The sequence below is a fragment of the Podarcis melisellensis genome (genome assembly GCF_964234715.1).
Source record: "Podarcis melisellensis genome assembly, chromosome: 9".
NCBI lineage: Eukaryota > Metazoa > Chordata > Lepidosauria > Squamata > Lacertidae > Podarcis > Podarcis melisellensis.
The window spans coordinates 5,262,451-5,289,011 of NC_138541.1; the positions used below are offsets into that span (position 1 = coordinate 5,262,451).

Genomic DNA, 26,561 nt, shown 5'->3' on the forward strand with positions numbered 1-26,561 from the left:
TTGCATCAGGTTTTCCCATAAGGGCTTTTTGGTCTCTTCCTGCCACCCCACGCCACGTTATAATTGGAAACATTTGCTAGAGATTTTGCAGTGGGTGCAAACCCAACATGAAAAGGAGGGTGGCTGCACAATGATGGATTTTGCCTTGGACCAGGAATTTAAGATAACCTGGTATAAAGTGAAACAGAGGGGGTTTTTTGGGTGGGGGGCAGAATTACCCACTAAGAGGCAAGGAGACGGGGTGGGGGCTGCTCACAAGGTGCAAATGACTACCGGACTTTGAAAAGCTGGTTCATCAGGTTTTTTTTAAACAAACCAACTAGTTTTCATTGGATTTTGAATAAATGTGCAATGAATTATTACCAATTTGAATTTTATCGCATTGCTATCTTCGTGCAAACCGCTATTCTGAATACAGTGGTACCTTGGTTGTCGAACTTAATCTGTTCCGGGAGTCCATTCGACGGTTCGAAAACCAAGGCACGGCTTCTGATTGGCTGCAGGAGCTTCCTGCACTCAATCGGAAGCCGTGTTGGACATTCAGCTTCCAAAAAACGTTCACAAACCGGAACGCTCACTTACGGGTTTGCGGCATTCAGGAGCCAAAACATCTGAGTACCAAGGCGTTCAGGATCCAAGATACGAGTGTAATGTGCGCTCTTCCCTCTATAGGGTTTTATAAACAAGAATGCTTTTTATAGGGTAGGGGGCACCAGGGATGCATTTATCTTTTATTCCCCTTCCTTCCCTCCCCCTCCCCTTTTTATAAAGATTCCTCGCTCTGGGATCCCACAGCTAATTCTCCCCTGGTCTCCTCGCTGGCCCAAATAGGACTAATTTAGCCAGCTAGCCCTGGGGATCATCTAATGTTTACTGGATGGATTTCTCCCCTAAATTGATTTTTGATTTTATTGTTATACCGTATTTTATGCTGTTTTTTGTAGCATCAATTAAGTGTTTTAGATTTGTTGTTAGCCACCCTGAGCCCGGTTTTCTGAATCGGGAAGGGTGGGGTATAAATAAATTATTATTATTATTTATGGAACTAAGGGGCAGTGGCCCCCAAAATGTTTAGGGACCACTGATAGTGAAGCATAGCAGCAGATTCACTCAGGGAAGTCTCCAAACCAGCAATGGCTAGTCCAGTAGGGCAAATGGGGCACTGTCCCAGCCAACCCCCACTCTTCTTGTCAATGTGCTTCTTATTAGAATCATAGAGTTGGAAGGTACCGTGAGGATTGTCCGGTCCTTCCCCCCTGCAGTGTGGGTCTGCCCTTTTGGTTACAGCTTTGGCGTCGAGCGCGCTTCGATCCATGCGGAGTTCGCCCACCCCTTTCTTCACTTTGCTCTTTGGGGTTTGTTTTAGGCATCATCGGCAACAACAAAGCCATAGGCAAATACATCACCACCATGATCTTTCTGTACTTCGCCTGCCTCCTGCCTTCCATCGCTTTTGGCTCCCTCAATGACGAAAACACGGACGGGGTCATCGGTGAGTCTTCCCTCCTTCCTGCCCCTTCCCTCGCTCGCCCCCCTGGAAGTTCCAGTTCTCACTGGGGACCCTGGATGGAAGATCTAATCTGTGTGATCACAACCAAAGAAACCACTGCTGTCTAAACAAAGGAAGCCCTTTTAAGGGCGATTTTTCTTCTCTCCCCAAGATAAGCGTAAAGGTAAAGGGACCCCTGACCATTAGGTCCAGTCGTGGCCGACTTTGGGGTTGCGGCACTCATCTCGCTTTATTGGCCGAGGGAGCTGGCGTACAGCTTCCGGGTCATGTGGCCAGCAGGACTAAGCCGCTTCTGGCGAACCAAAGCAGCGCATGGAAACGCCGTTTAACTTCCCACCGGTGCGGTACCTATTTATCTACTTGCACTTTGACGTGCTTTCGAACTGCTAGGTTGGCAGGAGCAGGGACCAAGCAACGGGAGCTCACCCCATTGCGGGGATTCGAACCGCCGACCTTCTGATCGGAAAGTCCTAGGCTCTGTGGTTTAACCCACAGTGCCACCCACGTCCCAAGATAAGCTTACTGCTTAGATTAGACTAGTAGTTCACACACATGCACTCTAGGCCTGGGTGATGTATCAGTATATCGCCCAGAATTGGTTTGAGGGCCAGTAGAGTGCATGGCGCCTTCACCTGGTGGTATGTCAGAAGTAAAGCCCATTGGCTTGCTCTAATGAAAAAGTACAAATGGAGCAAATTTGCGGGTTCACTATAGCTTTGCATAACACATGTTTCATTTCAGCGTTTATAGTCTGCTTTTTCCAGTTCATGGTGGCTTGCAGAAACTGAAAGCAATGCATGATGATAATAAGTTATTATTATTGTTGGAAAATATCCAGCGCAATCGAAAAAGGGTGAAAGGTCAACAGCGCCTTAAAAGAGCTCACTGGAGCAAAACTGCCTTGACTGCTTGTCTGAAAGGAAGCCGTGTTTATTAAGGTTATTTATTCTGGCTTTGCTAATCAGAAGGAGGGGTATCAAAGACTTGCCCCCAACCCCTGGAAATTAGAAACCCAGACCCAGCCTTCCCGGTTCCTGAGATTTCCACGCTCATTGTTTGCATGTGGTTCTTCACTGTCAAATGGACTGTGAGCTTTCTTGAAAGCAGAAAATCTGAAGTTGGTGCTGAACACTGCATCCAGTTCCACCATTCTTTGTTGTGATTCTTTTTTTTAAAGATACAGTGGTACCTCGCAAGACAAAATTAATTCGTTCCGCGAGTTGTGTTGTCTTGTGATTTTTTCGTCTTGCGGAGCGCGGATTCGCTGGGTATTAACGGCTTTAAGAAAAAGGAAGCAAACTCGCAAGACGTTTTCGTCTTGCGAAGCAATCCCATAGGGAAAATCGTCTTGCGAAGCAACACAAAAAGCGAAAAACCCTTTCGTCTTGCGCGTTTTTCGTCTTACGAGGCATTCGTCTTGCGAGGTACCACTGTACATGCAGTGCAGGCACTGCGGCTGCAGTACAAAGAAGACTGTTACAAGGAGGAGGAGAGACTTAACTGTTTTGCTTTTGCACCAAAAAAGATGTAGGCATCTACACAACTGTGTCCAGTGTGACAGTCCATGCTCCCACAGCTCCGCTCCTAGCTAATGCTTTGAGCATGTCTGTTGCACCAGTGTGCATAGTGCACTGTGCTCTTTGCACCATCAGTGGTGCCGTCATTTAACGCAAGCTTGCTTCGACAGCCACCTGATTATTGCAAATTCGTCTTTCTCTCCCCCCCCCAACTTTTCAGATGTGCAGAAAACCATCGTAGGCCAGTGCATTGGTGGTCTTCTCTATGCGCTATTCTCAGGCCAGCCGCTTGTGGTGCTGTTGACGACGGCTCCTTTAGCGCTCTACATCAATGGTGAGTTTGTCACGCCAGCTGCTTGTGTTGCGTCTGAAGGCAACCCCGTTTAGGGAAGTTTTAAAATGTTGGATGTTTTAGTGTGTTATTTAATATTCTCATGGGAGCCGTCCAGAATGGCTGGGGAAGCCCAGCCAGATGGGTGGGGTATAAAAGATAAATTGTTGTTGTTGTTGTATGTTTATAGAACATATAAACAAATCAAGCCCCATGTGGCACTACAGTTCTGCAGCGTGATTTAATAACTCTATTCATGCACATGCCTTCTTTGTGCAACTGCATGCGTTGTTCCATGCAATTGTTTATGTGCTGGTTACTTTAAAAGGTAAAGGGACCCCTGACCATTAGGTCCAGTCGTGACCGACTCTGGGGTTGCGCGCTCATCTCGCTCTATAGGCCGAGGGAGCCGGCGTTTGTCCGCAGACAGCTTCCGGGTCACGTGGCCAGCATGACTAAGCCGCTTCTGGCGAACCAGAGCAGCACACGGAAACACCATTTACCTTCCCGCCGGAGCGGTACCTGTTTATCTACTTGCACTTTGACGTGCTTTTGAACTGCTAGGTTGGCAGGAGCTGGTTACTTTAGGCGTAGAATATTACTTGTATATGCTTATTATTATTGACTATATTTATATACTGCCCGTTTTCCAAGGATCACAGCGTGGTTTACAGTATAAAAACACAGAAACCTAATTCTTGTACGTGGCCGGTTGTTGTATTTAGATATCTGAGGCTGCCATTGGTACATTTCTATCTTTGTGTGATGATGCTCTTTTCGTTTTCAGTGATCAAAGGGATCTGCACTGACTACAACTTGGAATTTCGCGCTTTCTACGCCTGGGTGGGACTCTGGAACAGTTTCTTCCTGATGCTCTACTCCCTTTTCAATTTCAGTCTTGTAATGAAACTCTTCAAAAGGTAACTCCTCACATTATCTCCACCACTTCGGGAGACGGGAAATTGCCACCATAGGATCATAGACTTAGAATCATAGAATCATAGAAACATAGAGTTGGAAGAGACCACAAGGGCCACCGAGTCCAAGCAGGAAACACCATCAGAGCACTCCTGACATATGGTTGTCAAGCCTCTGCTTAAAGACCTCCAAAGAAAGGAGACTCCACCACACTCCTGGGCAGCAAATTCCATTGTTGAACAGCTCTTACTGTCAGGAAGTTCTTCCTAATATTTAGGTGGAATCTTCTTTCTTGTAGTTTGGATCCATTGCTCTGTGTCCGCTTCTCTGGAGCAGCAGAAAACAACCTTTCTCCCTCCTCTATGTGACATCCTTTTATATATTTGAACATGGCTATCATATCACCCCTTAACCTCCTCTTCTCCTTGGAAGGGACCCTGAGGATCATCTAGTCCAGAGCTTTCCAAACTGTGTTTCACGACACTTCAGTGTGTAGGTGTGTCACACGAACGCTCCCCGTGCTCCTCACGGGACTGGAAAGGGGTTCGTTTAACCTCCCATTTGCTAGTAATACTGAATTACTGTGTCATGAAAAGATGCATGTCTAAAAAGTGTGTCATCAACATAATTTTTTTTAAATAATAAAAAAAAATCCTTCCAGTGGCACCTTAGAGACCAACTAAGTTTGTTCTGGGTATGAGCTTTCGTGTGCATGCACACTTCTTCAGATACACTGAAACAGAAGTCACCAGACCCTTATATATAGGGAGAGGGTGGGGAGGGGTATCACTCAGAAGGGTGGTAGGAATGGGTGATTGGCTGATAGGTGTGGTAAACCTGTTGATGATTGTTAACGACTGCAATTGGTCTTACAGGAAAAAGCAAGGGATGAGATGGCTAAAAATAGCTTTATCATGTATAATGAGATAAGAATCCAATGTCTCTATTCAGACCAGGTCTCTCCATGGTTTTAAGTTTGGTAATAAGTTGCAACTCGGCAACTTCTCTTTCCAGTCTATTTCTGAAATTCCTTTGTAGTAAAACAGCTACTTTGAGATCTTGTATAGAATGTCCTGGGAGATTGAAGTGTTCTCCTACTGGTTTCTCTGTCTTGTGATTCCTGATACCAGATTTATGTCCATTTATCCTTTGGCGTAGGGTTCTCACGCCTTGCTTTTTCCTTAAAATATATTTTAAAACGCTGATCCGAGTAAGACCTTGTAACTCACATGCAATGACTCACATGGAATTTCTTCGCAGGTCGACGGAAGAAATCATTGCACTTTTTATCTCCATCACATTTGTCCTTGATGCTCTCAAGGGCATAACGAAAGGTAAGCCAGGCAGCAGGTGACTCTCTTTGTTGTTGGTTGTGGAAGCCACAAAGAGTTGTGTTGTTGCAGCCTTCTGTTCTTTTGCTGTTGTTGTTTAGTTGTTAGTTGTGTCCAACTCTTTGTGACCCCATGGACCAGAGCACGTCAGGCACTTCTGTCTTCTACTGCCTCCCGCAGTTTGGTCAGACTCATGCTGGTAGCTTCAAGAACACTATTGAACCATCTCGTCCTCTGTCGTCCCCTTCTCCTTGCGCCCTCCATCTTTCCCAACTTCAGGGTCTTTTCCAGGGAGTCTTCTCTTCTCATGAGGTGGCCAAAGTATTGGAGCCTCAGCTTCAGGACCTGTCCTTCCAGTGAGCACTCAGGGCTGATTTCCTTCAGAATGGAGGGGTTTGATCTTCTTGCAGTCCATGGGACTCTCAAGAGTCTCCAGCACCATAATTCAAAAGCATCAATTCTTCGGCGATCAGCCTTCTTTATGGTCCAGCTCTCACTTCCATACATCACTACTGGGAAAACCGTAGCTTTCACTATACGGACCTTTGTTGGCAAGGTGATGTCTCTGCTTTTTAAGATGCTGTCTAGGTTTGTCATCGCTTTTCTCCCAAGAAGCAGGTGTCTTTTAATTTCGTGACTGCTGTCCCCATCTGCAGTGATTCTGTTCTTCAGTCATGCAAAAAAAGGCTTTGTAGAACGAGGTGTGGAAAGTGTTTGGAACTGAGGACCTTCATTCGTGCCTTGTTTTTGTGCCGTGATTCCAAAGGGTAGAATCGGCACAGATCATACCACAGATCTGCTGAACGCTTGGACTCCTAACCTTAAAAAGCAAGTTCAATTTGGAGGCCTCTAATAGCGGTTGCTGCTTGAGAGGCTGAGGCCCAGAGCATTTCGGGTGCGCCGGTCCGGCAAAAAGCTGCCTGTGGACACATTCATTCCGTAAATTTAAAGCTCTGTGACACCACTTTAAACAGTGGTGGTTTTCCCCAAAGAATCCTGGGAGATGTAGTCTTTTCAGGGTGCTGGGAGTTGTTAGAGACCCCCGTGTTCCACTCACAGAACTACAGTTCCCAGAGCTCCCCGTGAAGAGGGATTGATCATCAAAATTACAAAAACTATTATTACAAAACTCGAAAAAGAGTATATCCAAAATGTATAATTTATTATTAGAATGTGAGTTAAAGGTTGAAGAAGTAAAATAAAAACAAAAAAAATTCCTTCCAGTAGCACCTTAAAAACCAACTAAGTCAGTTCTTGGTATGAGCTTTCGTGTGCATGCACACTTCTTCAGATACCTTCTTATCTTTAAGGTGCTACTGGAAGGAATTTTTTTTGTTTTGACTATGGCAGACCAACACAGATACCTATCTGGAAGTAAAATAAGTTATGACTAAATGGGCATGCGATATAGGTGACGCAATTCGGCTGGACCAATGGGAGAAATTATGGAAATGTGATATTAAATTTACGGCATGTTACACAATCAGAGAAAATTGGGGGGGAATTGTTCTTTTTTGATTGTTTTTGTTTTCCTTTTTTTGTATCCTCCCCCCCCCCCTTGTTTGTATGGTATTATTTTGATTCAATGTTTGTAATTTCCGTTATAATTTTGCATTGGGGGGGGGGACAAGCTACGGCTCCCAGAATTCTCTGGGTGGAAACCATGACCGCTTAAAGTGGGGTGAAAGTGCTTCGAATGTAAGGCATGAATGTTCACAATTTCCTCTGCCCACAAATGAGTGCAAGAAATGAGTTGTTTTCCTCTGCCTCTGTGGTCTGCAGATGTATGGAATAACCAGAATCTCTAGCCCTCATTAACCCCCCGCTTGTTTTTTTCGGAACTCGCTTGCTGGGGGCTCGGAGGGGGGAGGCCGTGTCCTTTTCCATCCCTGTGCATGACCCATTTCCTTCCAACGGGAAGATCAGTTGAATATCTCTCTTAATTTCTAAAGCTCCGCTGGTCCAGCGGCTCTGCAGGAAAGGGGCGTGGGAGGTTTCCCTCTCGCTCTCTTTTTAAAATCTCATCACATTCAAGCCCCACATTCTTCTCACCAGCTTAATGACACTTTGTTTTCCAAAGTTGTGGCTCAGCCACCAAAGCTGCACTCCTGTTTGATCTTGACTTCTGCACTTTGCAGGAAACAGCCAGGCGGCAGCTGAAGCAAACAACATCAGAGGGACCTTAAATAACTCCCTGAAGCCGCCACAGCCCTGCTTTAGTCAGGAGACGCCTTTTGTGTTATTTAAAGGGCAATCTCTTAATCAATTTTCGTGCAGAGAGGGATCCCTTCAGCTGCCCTCCTGGGCCGCATCAGCCGAAAGTTGCTAAGTAAGCGGCAGTTGAATATTAAATACTAAATTCCTAATTACGCGGCAGGCTTGGGGAGATAACCTGCCAGTCAGTTATCATGAACTGAGAAACAGGAGCAGGAGACAGAGCCAGTGGTGTAGCGTGGGGGGTGCAGGGGGGGCCGGCCGCACCGGGCGCAACATCTGATAACCCACGCTACGCCACTGGACAGAGCGTGTGCTTAGGATAGTTGGGAGGGACCACAAGGGTCATATACCCTATAATTCAGAATTTTTTCACCCCACACGGGGCTCAAACTCACAACCTGGAGATTAAGAGTCTCAGTCCCTACCGACTGAGCTATCCCCCATGCTTGTAGTGCCAGAGATCAGCAGTGTGTGGGGGGGTGTTTTTCAGCCCGAGGGCCACCTTCCTTGTAAGCAACCTTTGAGGGGCCACATGGCAGTGGGTGGGGCCAGGAGCAGAAGTGGGCGTGACAATGGGTGTGGCTCTTACTCTTGCCCGGATAGGAATGTGGCCTTTAGCTTGGACGACCGCGTTCCCCAGCCCAGCAGAACAAAGTTGGGAATAAGTTCTGCTGGTGTCAATGGAAGCTCCAAGCGAGCACAGATAGGGACGGAGATGCAAATTTTGGAAGAAAAGGTTGCAAAAAGGGCCGGGGGCTGTGGCCTTGGGTTCCCTTGAGTATTCCAGCCAGCAGCCACAAGTTCCCCACTTTATTATTATCATTTTTTATTATGTATTTATTAAATTTCTATTTCACCCTCCATCCAATGATCACAGGCCGGTTTACAGTATAAAAACACAAAACATACCATAATAACAAACAAAAACCTTCCCCACCACAGAATTTAAAAGGCCATAGATTGGCTAATTAGCCAAAAACCTGGGAGAAGAGGAATGTTTTTGCCTGGCACTTAAAGGAAATAATTTATTATGTTTTTCTGCCGCTTTTCAGTGAAACGAATTGCGAACATGCTTACGAACAATAAAAGACAGTAACATGATGAACATCATAGAACAGGGATCAGCAACCTTTTTCAGCCGTGGGCCGGTCCACTGTCCCTCAGACCATGTGGTGGGCCGGACTATATTTTTTTTTGGGGGGGGTGAACGAATTCCTTTGCCCCACAAATAATCCAGAGATGCATTTTAAACAAAAGCACACATTCTACTAATGTAGAAACACCAGGCAGGCCCCACAAATAACCCAGAAATGCATTTTAAATAAAAGGACACATTCTACTCATGTAAAAACACGCTGATTCCTGGACTGTCCGTGGGCCGGATTGAGAAGGCGATTGGGCCGCATCCAGCCCACGGGCCTTAGGTTGTCTACCCCCGTCATAGAACATCACAAATGCAACACAAATCATATAGAAAAATTAGGGAGTCACCGTTTCATGTGCACTGACAAAGGAGCAGAGACTCTAGGAGTTATTGGCAAAAGTTGGCTTTGTTCATCCGAAGAATAGGAACGTGACGTAAATATCAGCCATTTTCTACAGACGTATATATCCCGTGGCATTTCAAAGTTGCACACATCAGATCTTAGGTTATTTATTAAAATGACGTACATTAGCTTCTAAGGAACAACCATTGAACTGGTGAACAATGGTTAGCAAACACCTGTGCTTGCGTGAAACCACATCTACACTCTTGTCCGCTGCTCATCTTCTTTACCTGTTAACTTCATGATGTCTTAAAAGGGTCTGCAGCTCTTTTAACTCTCTGAGAGGCTGGGCTTGGAGGCATCGTCCTGTTTTGTATACCCTTTCAACCAGTGCATGACCTATGTCAGCTTGTTCTCTTCACGACTCTGCCTTCTTTCTGCAAGAACAATCTGTCTCTGGCAGGCAGAAAAATCCTCTTCACCTGACGGAACCCTGGGCTTTACATAAACAGTGATTCTAACCAGCACCATATTTTGTGTGGTTTTATGTGTGAGAGAGATGGAGCATCTTAAAGGTCTCTGAGCGAGCAAGACTAGACACTTCTGGATTTAGGTCAGGCTCCCGACTGTGAAATATGAGACGAATATCATATTTCACAGACTGGGAGAGTCTGTGGCAGGAAGAATCAGAATCAGAAACTGAAGTGGAGGAGGACGGAGACCAAGAGGCAGAGATGAGTCCAGCTGGTGAAGAGTCATGGCTATTTCCTACTCCTGCTGCGACAAGCTCCCCTTGTCTCCCAGGACCAGTAGAGGCATGAAGAGGGCAGAGGAGAAATTAGGGTCATGCAGGCACAGTCTCAGATTGCTTGGGGAGAAACCCTGGAGAGGAGGGGACTTAGGCAGCTGTGGGGAGGTGGGGAACTTCGTCTGAGCAACTGCTTCATGGGGGAAAGACCTGCCGGTGTTGAGTCGCTCTGCTCATTAGGCATGACACCCCTCTGCAGATCCTGCTTTCTGCTAATAAAGACTTAGCTCAGTTTGTTTGGGTGATTCACTGCTGGCTCACTCCTGACAAAGAGCCTAGCATGTAGTTCGACCAAAGATGTCTTCCTTTCCTTGGAAAGAGCAGACAAGGTAATACAGTGATACCTTGGTTTTCAGACGTCTCCGTTGCCGAATGTTTCAGTTTTCGAATGCCAAAAACCCGGGAGAAAATGCTTCCATTTTTTAACACGCCTCAGAAGTTTAACGGCTTCCTCTGCGTGTATCTGTTGTTTTTCACAATTTTCTCTCTTGAATTAGCAGGCCTCGGTTTTCAAACATTTTGGAAGTCAAATGGTCTTCGGAACGGATTACGTTCGAAAACCAAGAAAGATTGTGTGATCCTCTGGAACAAGAAACAAGTTCTCCCAGCCCCACCTATAGGTGCCACAGGCCTGGCTTCTATTAAAATGCACTCATTTTTCTTCTATCTCTCCCTCTCTGTTTTAGTTTTTACAAAGTACTACCATTTCCCGAGAGTGCACAGCACACCGATTGATAACACCACCTTCTTCTTGAACATGTCAGCTGAGCGCTCGGCGCTGGGGAACCAGACGGACGCCCCCCCTGCCGCTACGCCCTATGGGCGAGAGACGGCCGTTCTTAGTCTCATGCTGATGTTGGGAACCCTTTGGCTCGGTCACACGCTGTATCAGTTTAAGAAAAGGTACGTCAAAGGTGATGGGGAGCCCGTGGCCCTCTGAGAGTTGTAGAGCAGCAAAAATAAAAGTGGAATAGCAAACCCAGACATAGTACCAATACCTGGTGGGTTGCAAACATCTTAGAACCCAGTACATTAGATTGAAGGGGAAGGCCTGTGGCTCAATGGTAAAATGCTGCTTTGTATGTTGTCAACCGTCCTGAGATCTACAGAAGAAGGACAGTATACAAATTGAATACCTAAATATTCAGAAGTTCGCAAGTTCAACCCTTGGCATCTCCAGGTCTTTAAAAAATAATAATAATCTGTGTTTCAAGTATTTTTAACTTGGCTTATGTGCTGTGTGTTGCTTAGTTAATTTAATTTTACTCCTCCCTTCGCTAGAAATATAGATGCAAATAAAAGCAGTCTAAATTGGTTCATCCATCCTATGTCCATAAAGATTCCCGGGGGGGGGGGATTATTATTATTATTATCAGCAGCAACACCATGCTCTAACCCACTAAGTTATCCAGCTGGGTCTGCTCTGAGTAGGACCAGTGCTGTATAACCACCCGCCATCCTGCCATTTTAAGCCCCTGAAGTAGAAATGCTGTATTCCTTTGCCCTGACTTGAGTATTTTTTAATGTATATCCTTGCAGCCCTTATTTGCACGCCAGAGTCCGCGAAATCCTGTCCGACTGTGCCTTGCCCATTTCTGTCCTAACCTTTTCCGCTGTGGGGTCTTATTTCTTCAAGGAAATAACAAGTAAGTCTTTGGTCTCCTCGGTTTGCTTAGCAGAGGGGAAGGCAGCTGGGAGGTTTATGGGATCGCAAACATGCCTGAGGAAGGTATAGCTCAGAACTGTGACTCCCAAACCCCAGAGGTTCCCCTCCTGACCCACCACAACCCAAATAATCACCTCCCAAGTTCACAGTCGGCGTTAATTCATGCAGCAAGCTAATCAGACGAGATGGTATCAGCAGGGTTTGTTTTGTTCCTGCGAGTTATTCCAGCCTGTAATTTAATTTCAGCGTAATTAAAATGCTGCTTTTTTTTGCATTGTTTATTATTATTATTATTAAAGACCTGATCCTCCATATGGTTCTGGCAAGGGAACAAAAGGCTCGCCTAATTGCCAAAGGCAGGAAGACTTGTCAGCAAACATACAGATGTTCTGGTGATGGGTTTGACCTGTGAGCTTTCCCCTCCGTCCGCCACTTAATATTTTTCCTAATTGAAACGTGCTGATGGCCTGGCACATCTGCTAGGACGATCAGATGTACAAGGAAACCTGAAAAATTATCCCAGGTCCCTCTTGGCCAAGCGGGTCACCTTTTCCACATCAGGAAGGCAGGAATCTCCTGCCCCAGTGATGACGCGCATGGGAAATGTGAGGAAATGAATGGAAGAGAATTAAGAAAGGTTCCTCTCCCCCCACGCACCCCCCCCAGGTGACCATCATTCCATCCATTCGGAACTGGAAAATGGGCAGCATTCGGTTGCGTGTGTTCATGCCTGCGCCATGACTTTCTTAATGACAATTGCTCCCTTGCCACCTGTCAGAAAGCAAACTAGTGCGGGGTATTTTGTGGAAATCCCCGTTGCGCAGCTTGCGAAGAAACAGCTTCAGATGCACCTCAGCTGCTGAGATGGGAACTGGCCCAAGCGCTGGAGGGATGAAAGATTTAACTCTGGTGTTTTGCCTGAAGCCGTTGGCCATCTTCTGAGTGCAGCCGCTCTGGTTTCCAGGCACGCAAACACACAAACGCCATCACACACCCAGAAACAACAACATCTGCCAGCTGTTCTTCCTGCTGCGTACGGAGAACGGGGAAGACTGACCTTGCAATTTCTGGCCCACAGTCTTCTTCAAGCTTGGGTCTCCATCGGCTGTTTGACTATGACGCCCATCATCCCTAGCTCTCTTAAACAAAGGGTTGGGGATGATGGGAGTTGTAGTCCAACAACATTTGCAGAACACCGAACTAGAGGACGTGCTTCTTCAAGCTTTGCTGGTCCAGGCCTGCTTGGGCTGTGTAGCTTAAAAGAAGGGGGGGCATGGATATTGTAAGTCCTGGTGGGGTTTGGGGGAGGGTAAGAAAGAATGCCAGAGTCAGTGCCACTACTAAGGAACTCCAGGGATCTTGAATAGATCTTGGCTAAGGGTGACAATTCCATAGGGAGAAGTCGTTTTCAGAGCAAAGTGCAGTATTCTGCAGCTATATGTCTACTGTAAAATGAACATCTTCTATTGGGACCGGAGTCCAAATTGCAGGTGTCCCATGCATTGCACCAAATGTGCATTTTGGGGCAGCATAATAATAATAATAATAATAATAATAATAATACAGTGGTACCTTGCAAGGCAAAATTAATTCGTTCTGCGAGTTTTTTCGTCTTGCGAATTTTTCTTCTTGCGAAGCACGGATTCCCGTGGGTATTAACGGTTTTAAGAAAAAGGAAACAAACGTTTCGTCTTGCGAAGCAACTCAAAAAACGAAAAACTCTTTCGTCTTGCGAGTTTTTTGTCTTACGAGGCATTCGTCTTGCGAGGTACCACTGTAATAATATTTATTTTTTTAAAATAATATTTTATTAAGTTTTAACAGTAAAGAAATTCAGAAAAGTACAAAAACACAAAGATACAAAGTTACAAAATACAAAAATACAAACATTAAACATGAAAAGGAAAAAGAAAAAAACACATAAAAAGAAAACAAAAATCCCTCTTTTTTAATTTCTCATCTTTAGTTAACTTATTTTCCTGACTTCCTCATGCCTCCCTTTTTTGTATCCCTTTTAAAAATTGGTTCAGCAAATTCATATCCTATTAGTTTACCTATTATCAATCCAATCTTACATTTTACCTTGTTGCTAGAACCCCTTCAATTCATTTCAATGTCATCAACATTCAAAAATTTTACAATGTTTCTGTAAATAAATTTTAAATTTCCTCCAATCTTCTTCCACCAACTCTTCTCCCTGGTCTCGGATTCTGCCAGTCCACTGTAATAATATTTATACCCCACACATCTGGCTGGGTTTCCCCAGCCACTCTGGGCAGCTCCCAACAGGATATTAAAAACACAATCAAACATCAAACATTAAAAACTCCCCTAAACATGGCATGGCTGGTGGCCCAAATTTGTGCATGACAGGCAGGTCAAACCACACTTGGGATTCCAGAATGGCTCATCCTAAAGGAGAAGGCTTGGACCACCCTCCTCCAGTGCATTGAAACTGAACTTGCAAGGCTGCATTTCACACTACAGAAGTCTGCAGCTAGTTCATTCCCGCCTACTCATCTAAAATCGCCTCCGTCCAACAGGGTTGCCTGGACCCTTGGTTCAGATTCTTCCAAAATTAGCACTTTCCATCCCCAGCTATATCCAGGTGACCCATTGAATCCTTGCCCCTGGTTGCTCAGGAAGATCAAGGCAGTTTTGCAAGGTCTCGTCCGCCATCTTGTTTCAAAATAGTATCCATTGGTTGTGATATTGTAAAAGTGTTCAAATGTACAGCAAACACACAACTTTCCAAACAAATGTGGTAGATCATCCTGATTTGCTTGCACAAATTTTGAACAGGTGGGTTGCCTCTTTTTATTACCCCAGGGGCGCAAACTTTCATTCAAAGACGGAAGACAAGTAATTTGCAATTATTCCGTTTATTGAACATTCATTCTTCACGTTGCATATGACATTGCCCAATACCATTGTTTATCCCACACTTCCCAGTGCATTTTCCTTTTTATCCCAGATTATTTTTATTAATTTTCCAAGTGATTACAAATCAAACCAAATCACTTTAATACAATTTCTTAAAATCAAGCTTCCCGCTCCTGTTGCAAACATATGCCGATCGTTTCCTCCCGTAGACGCATCATTTCTTATTTAATGTCCAATTGATCTTTCACTTGTCATTAGTCCATTCTTGCAGCTGACCACATTTTTTCCTCCTTAGAAAAAGCGCCTCTGTTACATCTTATAAATATAAAATCCATTTCACATGCGTAGCCTTTCATAGACATTGTTGCTTCAGACCTGGGAGAATTAATTACTATCTTCCATTGTTCAGTGCATTTTCCCATCTCTGTTCTTGCTGCAAAAAGCCCCCCCCCCTTCCTTTTCCTTCCTTTGGAAATGGGTTTCTTGTACAAGAGCAGCGAGTCCACTTTCTTTCCACAGCCTAAGTTTGCCTGCAAAACCGTGGCAGTCAGGAAGCAGTTTCTGAAGAAGCCTTTACTGCTGGTTTGTGTCTTTCAGTGTCTAAGTTTAATTACAACCCATCGGAGAGCTTGTTTGTGTTGGCCCCCCTGCTAGAGCTCTCCATTGGCTCCGTTATGAGTGCGATGGGCCTGGGGTTCCTGCTCTCCATGCTATTCTTCATCGAGCAAAATATAGTGGCATCACTCACAAACGCCCCAGAAAACAGGTATTTTTTTGTTTGTGTCTGTTTTGTGTTCACCTGTTCTGTTATAATTCTTCCACGTTTAAGGTGGCAGTGGGGTGGGGGTAGGGGCAGGGGGCCTCACATCAAATTCTGCTTCCTTCACAATGAGGACTAGACACTAATGGAGCGTCTCCACCCCCATTGTTCTGCCCGGACACTGAGGTCCAGGCCAAGGGCCTTCTGGTGGTTCCCTTACTACAAGAAGCCAAGTTACAGGGAACCGGGCAGAGGGCCTTCTCGGTGGTGGCGCCCGCCCTGTGGAACACTCCCCTATCAGATGTCAAGGAAATAAACAACTATCCGACTTTTAGAAGACATCTGTTTTGGGAAGTTTTTAATGTTTGATGATTTAATGTGTTTTTAATATACTATTGGAGGGACACGGGTAGCGCTGTGGGTTAAACCACAGAGCCTAGGATTTGCCAATCAGAAGGTCAGAGGTTCGAATCCCCGTGGCGGGGTGAGATCCCGTTGCTCAGTCCCTGCTCCAACCTAGCAGTTCGAAAGCACGTCAAAGTGCAAGTAGATAAATAGGTACCACTCCGGCGGGAAGGTAAACGGCGTTTTCATGCACTGCTCTGGTTCGCCAGAAGCGGCTTAGTTATGCTGGCCACATGACCCGGAAGCTGTACACCGCCTCCCTTGGCGAGTAAAGCGAGATGAGCGCCGCAACCCCAGAGTTGGCTACGACTGGACCTAATAGTCAGTGGTCCCTTTACCTTTTTACAGGTCCGGCAGAAGGAGGTTAAATCCTTCAGGGCCCTAGTTTCCTGGGATAGAGCATTCCACTAGGTTGGAGCCATCACTGCGAATGCCCTGGCCCAGGTGGAGGATAGTCTGAATTCCTTAGGGCCCAGGACCTCTAAACAGTGGTTATTCATGGACCTTGAGGTCCTCTGCGGGGCACACCAGGAGAGGCGGTCCTGTAAATACACCTCTCCAGCCCTACAGTCTGTTTGTCCCTGCGGATTCATCCTGCCCTGGCCCCCCAGATGCCAGGCAGCATTGACCAAAGGCTGTGAATATGAATTTAGAGACCGGTGTATCCAGAATCCCTTTCAGCCAGAGATAAAGACCAGCACAGAGTCTGGCTGACAGATCTATCAGGCCAGTGGCCCAACTGGTCCAGGATCTTGCGCTCGCAGTAGCCAACTAGATGCTTCCCACCCTTCTCTTTGGTCTACAAGGCAGCGCAGCCCTCAAAGGGATCTGTGCCGCGGAGCTGCTCTCCCACGCTGCTGCTGCTGCCGTCATGGTCGCTTCGTTCCCCCGGCGCTTGTGTCTCCCTCTGAGCCGCCCGGCAGGCGGGTGAGCTGAAAGTAGGCCAAGAAATGGAACGTGCTCTTGCTTTTATCTAGCCGAGAGCCCTGATTTATGCACAGGCTCTGCAGCGCTTGAGAATTCCCTTTGATGTTTCTGAGCTAACTAGAACCAAGCGGAGCATCAGATGCCGGCTGGTGGGAGACGGCGTTATTTCTTCCTCTTCCAGTCCTACAGGAGGCTTCCTGATTTTTTTCTTTCTGTATCGGTTGAGAGAGAGAGAGAGAGATGGTGTCTATGAGCACCAAAATTCACCAGAACACAAGGCTCTCTCTTTTTAATAATAATAATACTGCCATACCTCTAATAATAATAATAATAAATTTATTTTTACCCCACCCATCTGGCTGGGTTTCCCCAGACACTCTGGGCGGCTTCCAACAGAATATTAAAATACAAAACCTATTAAACATTAAAAACTTTCCTGAACAGGGCAGCCTTCAGATGTCTTCTAAATGTCAGGTAGTTTTTTATCTCTTTGAGATAAAACACATCCCACCAGATGTGTTCTACAAGGCGGGTGCCACTACCAAAAAGGCCCTCTGCCTGGTTCCCTGTAACTTGGCTTCTCACACGAAGGAACCGCCAGAAGGCCCTTAGAGCTGGACCTCAGTGTCCGGGCAGAACGATGGCGGTTGGAGACGCTCCTTCCATTTTCCTAAAGGTAAATAGATGCAGCCTTCAGACTCAAACCCTGACAGTGTTTGTCTTGGCATCATAAGCAGCCAGGCAGTCCTTTCTGACTTGTGGTCTGAGCTTTGTGTTAAAAGAGATGCTTGGGGCAATAGTATTAAATGCGAACAAGCTCAGAGGTCATTGTGGGCACAATGCAGAAGAAGCCAAGAGCAAGTTTAGCTCAGTTGGTAGAGCGTGAGGCTCTTAATCTCAAGGTTGTGGGTTTGAGCCCCATATGGGGCGAAAGTTTCCTAAATTGCAAAGGGTTGGAGTAGACTGTTCCTCGCGATCCTTTCCAACTCATTGATTCTATTCCTATTCTTATTATTAAATGTGTATACTGCCCTATACCCATAGATACCATGGTGGTTCACAACATAAAATTACAATATAGAACACAAAATACATATTAAAAATAAGAACAGAAACAAACCATTAATCATCACTTCCTCAACGCATTTAAAAGGGCATTAGATATCAATCAGCCAAAGGCCTTGTGGAAGAGGAACTTTTTTGCCTGGCGCAAAATAATGAAGGCGGCGCCAGGCAAACTTCCCTGGGGAGAGCATTCCACAAACAGGGAGCCACTGCAGAGAAGGCCCTGTTCTTGTGTTGCCACCCTCCAGACCTCTAATGGAGGGGGCACACAAAGGAGGGCCTCAGAAGATGATCTCAGGGTCCGGGTAGGTTCACATGGAAAGAGGCGGTCCTTGACGTATTGCGGTCCTGAGCCACTTAAGTCTGTATAGGTCAAAACCAGCACGTTGAATTGTGCCCAGAAACTAATAGGCAGCCAGTGCAGTTGGGCCAGGATTGGTATAAGATGCTCTAACTGTTTTGCCCCAGTGAGCAAGCTAGCCATTATGATTTTCAGTGATTCTCTTAAGTCTCTTTTTTCCCAAGTGCATAATGCTCTGTGTGACCCAAGAGGCTTGCTGGGGGGCCATTGGGGGGGCTGTTCTGACTTGGGTCTGCTTGCTGCTACCTCCTGGCTAGCATGCATTTACAACTGTACTAACAAGAGTTTATTTCAGGTTAGTGAAGGGAACAGCCTATCACTGGGACCTCCTCCTTGTGGCTCTGATCAACATAGGGCTCTCCATCTTTGGGCTGCCGTGGATCCACGCTGCGTTCCCCCACTCGCCTATGCATGTCCGAGCCCTGGCCTATGTGGAGGAGAGGGTGGAGAACGGGCACATCTACGAGACGTAAGTCGGGGTCAACGTTTCTTTGTTTCTTTGTTTGGAGGCCAGGGCAATCGACAGCGTGTGAAATATAAGATAATGAATTATAAAAAGGTAAAGTTAAAGGGACCCCTGACCATTAGGTCCAGTCGTGGCCGACTCTGGGGTTGCGGCACTCATCTCACTTTATTGGCTGAGGGAGCCGGCATACAGTTCCGGGTCATGTGGCCAGCATGACTAAGCCGCTTCTGGCGAACCAGAGCAGCACACGGAAACACCGTTTACCTTCCCGCCGGAGCAGAACCTATTTATCTACTTGCACCAGCATGCTTTTGAACTGCTAGGTAGGCAGGAGCTGGGACAGAGCAACGGGAGCTGACCCCGTCGCGGGGATTCGAACTGCCGCCTTTCCGATTGCCAAGCCCAAGAGGCTCAGCAGTTTAGACCACAGCGCCACCCGCATCTGACTGTGTTGCAGCAGCCACTCTGGGCAGCTCTCAACAAATTAAAAACATCAAGTATTTTTTCAAAATCCCTCCCCCTTTTTAAGGCTCTTCAGCCACACAGACCCCCAGAAGCTTTTCTAATTCCCATGACAGAGGAATGACACATTGAACCATAACACAGAATCTCAGGATCATCCTCTGTGCCCATGATCAGATGAAATCTTTTAATTTTATTTTAAGAAATGCTGTGGCCACTAGAGGGCGCCCTGCAGTTAGGAACATCTATGTTGGATGCATAGTTTATTCGTTTTAGTTGGCTGTAAAGAGTGATTTGACACGAAGGCTGCGTCAATCAATAGCTATAAAAGTGAGCCTCTGGGATCAGAGGCAGTCTGGGCCACTGAGCTGTTTCCTTCAAGCTCGGCTTGTGGACTTCCCTGAGGAATCTGAGATGCTACAGCTGTGATCTGATCTAGCAGGGTGCTTTGGGAATAGTAGTAGTAGTAAATTTAATAATTTATACCCTACCTATCTGGCTAGATTTCCCCAGCCACTCTGGGCAGCCCCCAACAGAACATTAAAAACACAAGAAAATATCAAACATTAAAACTTCCATAAACAGTGGCTGCCTTCAGATGTCTTCTAAAAGTCTGATAGTTGTTTATTTCCTTGACATCTGATGTCAAGGCTATCCACAGGGTGGGCGCCACTACCGAGAAGGCCCTCTGCCTGGTTCCCTGTAACCTCACTTCTCGCAGGGAGGGAACCGCCAGAAGGCCCTTGGAGGTGGATCTCAGTGTCTGGGCTGAGACGCTCCTTCAGGTATAGCCCTCTGGAATTAGTGGGTCTATTTTCTCAAGGGCAGAAGCAAGGCCAGAGGGCCTGGGCTGGGAGACCTGTGGCTCTACATATGTTGTCGGACTGCCAACCAGTATGGCCCAGTGGCCACGGTAGGAAGCTCCCTTATTGACCAACCATCTCAGTATGGTCCTCACTGACTTGCAGTGGTTCTGCAGGGGTCTCTCCCAGCCAGTGGTGCGTGGTCAGTGGTCTAGGGGGACTAGGCTAATCCCCCAAAACGCTCCCTTCCCTCTTGCCACCTCCTTCCCAAAACCTGGGAAGCTTTTGCCCAGCTTAGGGAGGGAGGAGATGCGATGCTCATACGCACAGTCCAGACGCCCTGGTGCCTCTGCCCCTAACTGTTCCCCTATGAAAAATTTCACTGCACCCCACTGCTCCAAGATTGAGCTCGGGGCCGTCTGAATGCAAAGCAGATAGGATAGGGTGGGGGAAGAAACGAGATTCAATTCTCATTTAAAGGTGAACTTCCCAAACCTGCAGCATCTGAAAATTCACAAACCGAAACAGGCCCGTCTTTTGACATTCTCGCTTCCCTGAATTTTGCAGTGCGGTTCTCCCAACCTAGTCTTGTGTATAAAAACCCATGGGCCAAACTAAAGCATGCATAAGAATGCCTGCGTTATCAAAAGCAAGGCAAAATTTGCTGCACTCGGGGGAATTTGTTTTGCAAACGAATGAGTATCAGGATAAATTTGCATGAAAGGTGGATGAATTTTCTCAGGGACTTGAAGCAGACAAACAAAATAGTTGTGGAAATGTGGAGAGCTGAGCTTAATAAGAGAAAAAGATGTGGAGGTTGACAGATTTGATCACCCCTAAAAAGCAGAGACATCACCTTGCCAACAAAGGTCCATATAGTTAAAGCTCTGGTTTTCCCAGTAGTGATGTATGAAAGTGAGAGCTGGACCATAAAGAAGGCTGATTGCCGAAGAATTGATGCTTTTGAATTCTGGTGCTGGAGGAGACTCTTGAGAGTCCCATGGACTGCAAGAAGATCCAACCTCTCCATTCTGAAGGAAATCAGCCCTGAGTGCTCACTGGAAGGACAGATCCTGAAGCTGAGGCTCCACGACTTGGGCCACCTCAGGCGAAGAGAAGCCTCCCTGGAAAAGACCCTGATGTTGGGAAAGATTGCAGGCACAAGGAGAAGGGGACGACAGAGGACGAGATGGTGGGACAGTGTTCTCGAAGCTACCAGCATGAGTTTGACCAAACTGTGGGAGGCAATGGAAGACAGGAGTGCCTGGCGTGCTCTGGTCCTTGGGTCATGAAGAGTCAGACACGACTAAACGACTAAAAAACAACGCCTGAGCCACAGCCCTTTCCCATTTGATAATGAGAGTCATTGTCCTGCAATATCTCAGGCCACAGCTTCCCCATTCCTGCTGTCTAAGCACTGGGGACAGCTTTGTTGGCCCAGAGTAAGGCTGTCTTTGCAAACTCATCTCTGCCCCATAATTATAGAATTGTAGACTTGGAAGTTACCCCAAGGGCCGACCCCCTGCAATGCAGAAATCTTGGCTAAAGCATCCATGACAAATGGCCCTCCCACCTCTGCTGAAAAATCTCCAAGGAAGGAGAGTTCATCACCTTCCGAGGGGGTCTGTTCCACTGTTGACCAGCTCTTATTATCAGAAAGTTCTTCCTGAGCTTTAGTCGGAATCTCCTTTCTTGTAACTTGGAGCCGTTGGTTTGACTCCTACCCTCCGGGCAGGAGCAGGTAGCGGAAGGGCAGCGTAATTAAAACTCGTTTAAACATGGGCTCCAGGAACAGCCTTGCGCCCATTCTGCTCCTGGTTCACTCAGAAGGGTGAGGGCTTGTGGGATGGTTGCAGCTACGTAGCACAGTGTGGAGGTTGTGTGCTGTGTCTTTGTACAACAAACTGTGTTTTTGGACCCGCATGAACCCAAGGATCCAGACATGGGTGGAAAACAATTCCATCTGCCACTAAACATCCTGTTTCCACACCGGTGCACTTTAGAAGAAGGTTTATATAATGATGCATGTAAAAGGTAAAGGGACCCCTGACCAATTAGGTCCAGTTGCAGACACCTCTGGGGTTGCGGCGCTCATCTTGCTCTATAGGCCGAGGGAGCTGGCGTACAGCTTCCAGGTCATGTGGCCAGCATGACTAAACCACTTCTGGCGAACCAGAGCAGCACACAGAAACACCGTTTACCTTCCCACCGGAGAGGTACCTATTTATCTACTTGCACTTTGACGTGCTTTCGAACTGCTAGGTTGGCAGGAGCAGGGACTGAGCAACGGGAGCTCACCCCGTCACGGGGATTCGAACCGCCGACCTTCTGATCAACAAGCTCTAGGCTCTGTGGTTTAGACCACAGCGCCACCCGCGTCCCAATGATGCATGTAGCTGGTGGGTGTTACGATACCTCCTGGGCACTTGGAGCATATTTTCCAGATTCTGCTCCCTCTCCCCCTGCCCCACCCCTGGAAGCTTCTGCTAGGCATGTGGAATCGTAGCAAATGTATTCATATGTTTAGGATCCAGGTACATATTGAAATCAGGCCTGTTCTGCTTGTGTGTGGGGGAATCCTGTAGGCTCAGATTATAGGAGCAAAACAAAATAAAACCATTATCCCTGCCTGGCAAAACCCTTCCGTCCCCAGGCGCCCCCCCCAGTCCCTTCTGCTGAGTTAACCTTAAGTCCCCAAACAAGTTTTCAAATGCTTCCCAAACGTGCTCAAGCTTGGACTGAAGCGAGCTTGCAGGGACAGTGATCTGCAGCTGGTCTGCAGGTCACCAGTAACTAATGACAGCCTTGGTTGTCTGAATGTGACACAGAATGCGAGAGGCTGTAGTGGTAGAGGGGGAGTATGGGATCAGCCACAATTCCGTTTGTCCTGCCACTTTCCACTGGGGAAACCCGCCGTTCGCTGCTGAATCGGAGCAAACGTCGATCGGGTTTTCTCCGGATTCCCCAATTTAGCACCAAAGAGCTGATTTTCTGGGGAAAGCAATAGGGCAAAGGTGAAACCGCAGGGACCCATGCCTCAAAAGTGTGGGGAAAGCGCTTGGAGCTGTGCTTCCTAGGCACAGAGCAAGTGGGAGTATGGGGGAGCCCTGTTTTCTTTCGAAGTTTCGTTAAGTACCTTTTGCCGAGGAATCCCTGACTAAGGGGTCTGTGGCTGAGAGACCCTTGCAAAGACCTGCCTGAGATACTGCAGGTCTGTATGTGATACCCTCTGCTGATGCTGCTTAAAAACTCACAACGTTCTCCCTAGCTGAGAACATGCTCTATAAACGTCTTGCCCATCTGGCCGGACCTGGAGTTTGCAAGAGAGATGCTTGGCGCATGTGAGCTCACTTTAAATTCCAAAAAGGTTGCCCCCAACTTGCTATTTGATCTTGGGAGTTTTGCCAGTGTTATCTCCCATAATCCACATCAGGGCTGAAGTTCCTAATCCCCCCATAGAAATTACACTTTGCGCAGCTTCATTTGGCGCTATAAACAGGATTATCCTTGAGGTTCATCAGAACGCCTGGCCCCCTCGCGGTGATGGGTTTTCTGTTTCTGCTGAGATCCCCTTCGATTTCTTTTTCGCTTTCCTTTGGTTATTTGGATGCCACGAAAACGAAGGAAATCAATGCCCTCCTCTGAGATCTGATAATTGCGGCCTGGAGAGGATCAAAAGGCAGGAAAGGGGGATTTGAACCGTTCAAAGAGATTTTGTGTGGCGTGCCGCAAAGGCTAAATTAGTTTTAAGCTCTGAATGTGGGAACGAGAATAAGAGAATCGCTGGAGCTGTGTGTGCTCATTGCTAAAGAAAACACATTAATTGTGCGTCTAGAGAAGCAGGGTCCCTGGCCCGTATAAATTATGCACTTTCAAGAAATCCTGTCACTTGCTAGCCACATATCCCTGAATACCAGAAAGCCCATTTAACTTTGGAGATTTCTTCAGACGTTGCACAAATAAGAAGTCTGCATTTTCCATCGATAAGGACTAGAAACTTGATTTTTTAAAAATTCAGGATGTGGAATTTTGTTTCTTACTACATCTCCAGATCCCAACCCTTCAATTTCCATAGAATTATGGGTGAACATAGAAAGCTCCGTTGACGCCTTTTCTGGCCCCTGGTTTCTCTATTGTTCTCTATTGTTTCTACTTCCTTTGGCCTTGCAGGATTCCAGGTCAGGGACTAAGTCCTGCTCCTGAGGCATGGCAACTCCAAGGCGTTCACTATATAGCAAAACAAAAAGTAGGTCAATGCCCCAGGTGTGGTCCAGAATCACGACTCTAGTATGACGTGTGGGACTCATTCACACATGCATGCATGCAGATCACTTGCTTCTTCTCTTTACCCAAGGGCTCAGCTGCTTGCATGTGAATCAACGGGAGATAGCTCAGTGAACTAGAGTGCGGTGCTGATAATGCCAGGGTTGCAGGTTTGATTCCCATATGGGACAGCTGTAGATTCCTGCATCATTACAGTGGGTTGGATTGGATGATCTTCAGGGTCCCTTCCAACTCTACAGTTCTGATTCTATGACTCCTGCTAAGTACCAATTGCAGCCGGAATAGCGGGAGTGATGCAACATTCAGTCTGCGGTGGTTGATCTTCGATGGCTCCTCCTCTCGTGTAAATCATCTCTCGGCACCCTGCCATCAAGTGTGCCCAGGGTCTTTGTGGTTCTATTTATTTGCTGATATTTAATTTTATTGTTCACTATTAGATTCTAGTGGATTGTTGAATTTTGCTTTATTTGAAACAAGTTGTTTATTTTAAAGTTTTTGTGACTTTTTGTATTGGATCAGATTGTAATTATTAACGTTTGACATTTTATTATGTTTTTATATGTGTTGGAAGCCGCCCAGAGCGGCTGGGGCAACCCAGCCATACCCAGCCAGATGGGCGGGGGTATAAATTTAAAAATAATACAGTGGTACCTTGGTTTCGGAACGTAATCCGTTCTGGAAGACCGTTTGACTTACGAAACGTTCAAAAACGGAGGAACAAGGGGAAATCTGCAAACTCAGCGGAAGTTGTTCGACTTCTGAGGCGTGTTTGAAAATGGAAGCATTCCCGGTTTTTGGCGTTTGAAAACTGAAATGTTTGACTTCCAAAACGTTCGAAAACCAAGGTACCACTGTATTATCATTACTACTACTACTACTACAGTCATACCTCGGGTTACAGTGGTACCTCGGGTTACAAATGCTTCAGGTTACAGACTCCGCTAACCCAGAAATAGTAACTCGGGTTAAGAACTTTACTTCAGGATGAGAACAGAAATCACGTGGCGGCAGCAGGAGGCCCCATTAGCTAAAGTGGTACCTCAGGTTAAGAACAGTTTCAGGTTAAGAACGGACCTCCGGAAAGAATTAAGTACGTAACCAGAGGTACCACTGTACAGACGCTTCAGGTTGTGTTTTTTCAGATTACGAACCTGCCAAAACCTGGAAGTACCGGAAGGGTTTACTTCTGGGTTTCATGGTCGCGCATGCACAGAAGTGCTAAATTGCACTTTGCGCATGTGCAGAAGCACCAAATTGCAACCCACATTTGCGCAGACGCGCTGCTGCGGGATCATGTCCACTGTACTACTATACTACTCTCTATTTGCTCTCTCAAACTCTTGCACGCATCCTTGCGCGATGGGCTCTCTTGCTGCTCAGTAACACACCCTGCTTCTGTCCTTCCTCCCTGGCCAGGATCGTGAGCGTGAAGGAGACCCGGCTGACCACCCTGGTAGCCAACTTCCTGGTGGGCCTCTCCCTGCTGCTCCTGCCTTTCCCGCTGCAACTGATCCCCAAGCCCGTCCTCTACGGCCTGTTCCTCTACATCGCCCTGACCTCCATCGACGGGAACCAACTCTTTGAGAGGGTCGCCCTCCTGCTGAAAGAGCAGGTAAGCGTACTGGGGGGGCGGCACGGACTTTGCAAGCTGTGCAGGATAAGGAGCCGAGGCCCCAGTGGACCTGCACGCCTCCGTTTCCTGAGGAAGCTCATAATCACGAGCTGATTGCCGCAACTTGAAAAACACGGCCGTTAAAGAGCCTCTGATTGCTTTTTATGATCTCCCTCTGCTCCTGCCACCACCGCTGCCGCCTCACGCCCTGTTTGTTGTCTTGGCTCCGCTCCGGCAGCAAAAAAACCGACGGGCGAAATGCCGTTGGGACAGTTGCCAGCAAGAACATCCCAGTCATCCGGTCCGGGGGGGGGGGAAACAGCAACTTTCACCTCCTGGCACCAGAAGCGGCCTTGGTCTTGCCCTCTGCTTGTGCAACGGCATAGCAGCCACTGTTTAGCCTTTTTGAAATAAAAGGGGACCTTCCCACACTGCGCAGTCGCAGCGTCAGGGGCGCCGTTTCCGCAGCGAGCGAGACCCTCTCCGCAGGGGCAGGGCGCCGACTCGGATTGAGTGGGCTCCCCCCCCCCAAATGCTGAGCCAAAATCTGATGGGGAATGGCTTTTAGCAAGGCTCTCGCTTGCATTTGGTTAGCCCCTAATAACCCCACCGTCTTGTGGAGGAAGGAGAGTTCAGGCCTAAGGCTGAGGAGTATTGACGTGGTAGACTGTTTCAGGTGGAACGTTTTTCTTGCAAATGTGTCAGCTGGGGAGCTTTCCCTGCACCACCAAGGCACATGTGTATGCTC

At 47.0% G+C, this 26,561-nt stretch overlaps 1 protein-coding gene across 6 annotated transcripts in view; it reads left to right on the top strand.

Annotated features, from left to right (window-relative positions):
* SLC4A11 (solute carrier family 4 member 11) overlaps positions 1-26,561 on the top strand; it is a 235,840-nt gene that overhangs the window by 202,557 nt on the left and 6,722 nt on the right. For all 6 annotated transcript variants that reach the window (XM_081924889.1, XM_081924892.1, XM_081924887.1 and 3 more), the window contains exons 10-18: positions 1,367-1,492; positions 3,248-3,361; positions 4,146-4,278; positions 5,537-5,610; positions 10,806-11,022; positions 11,659-11,765; positions 15,266-15,434; positions 18,482-18,655; positions 25,618-25,813. In XM_081924889.1, the coding sequence (XP_081781015.1) occupies positions 1,367-1,492; positions 3,248-3,361; positions 4,146-4,278; positions 5,537-5,610; positions 10,806-11,022; positions 11,659-11,765; positions 15,266-15,434; positions 18,482-18,655; positions 25,618-25,813 (1,310 nt within the window). The remainder of the gene's footprint in view (positions 1-1,366; positions 1,493-3,247; positions 3,362-4,145; positions 4,279-5,536; positions 5,611-10,805; positions 11,023-11,658; positions 11,766-15,265; positions 15,435-18,481; positions 18,656-25,617; positions 25,814-26,561) is intronic.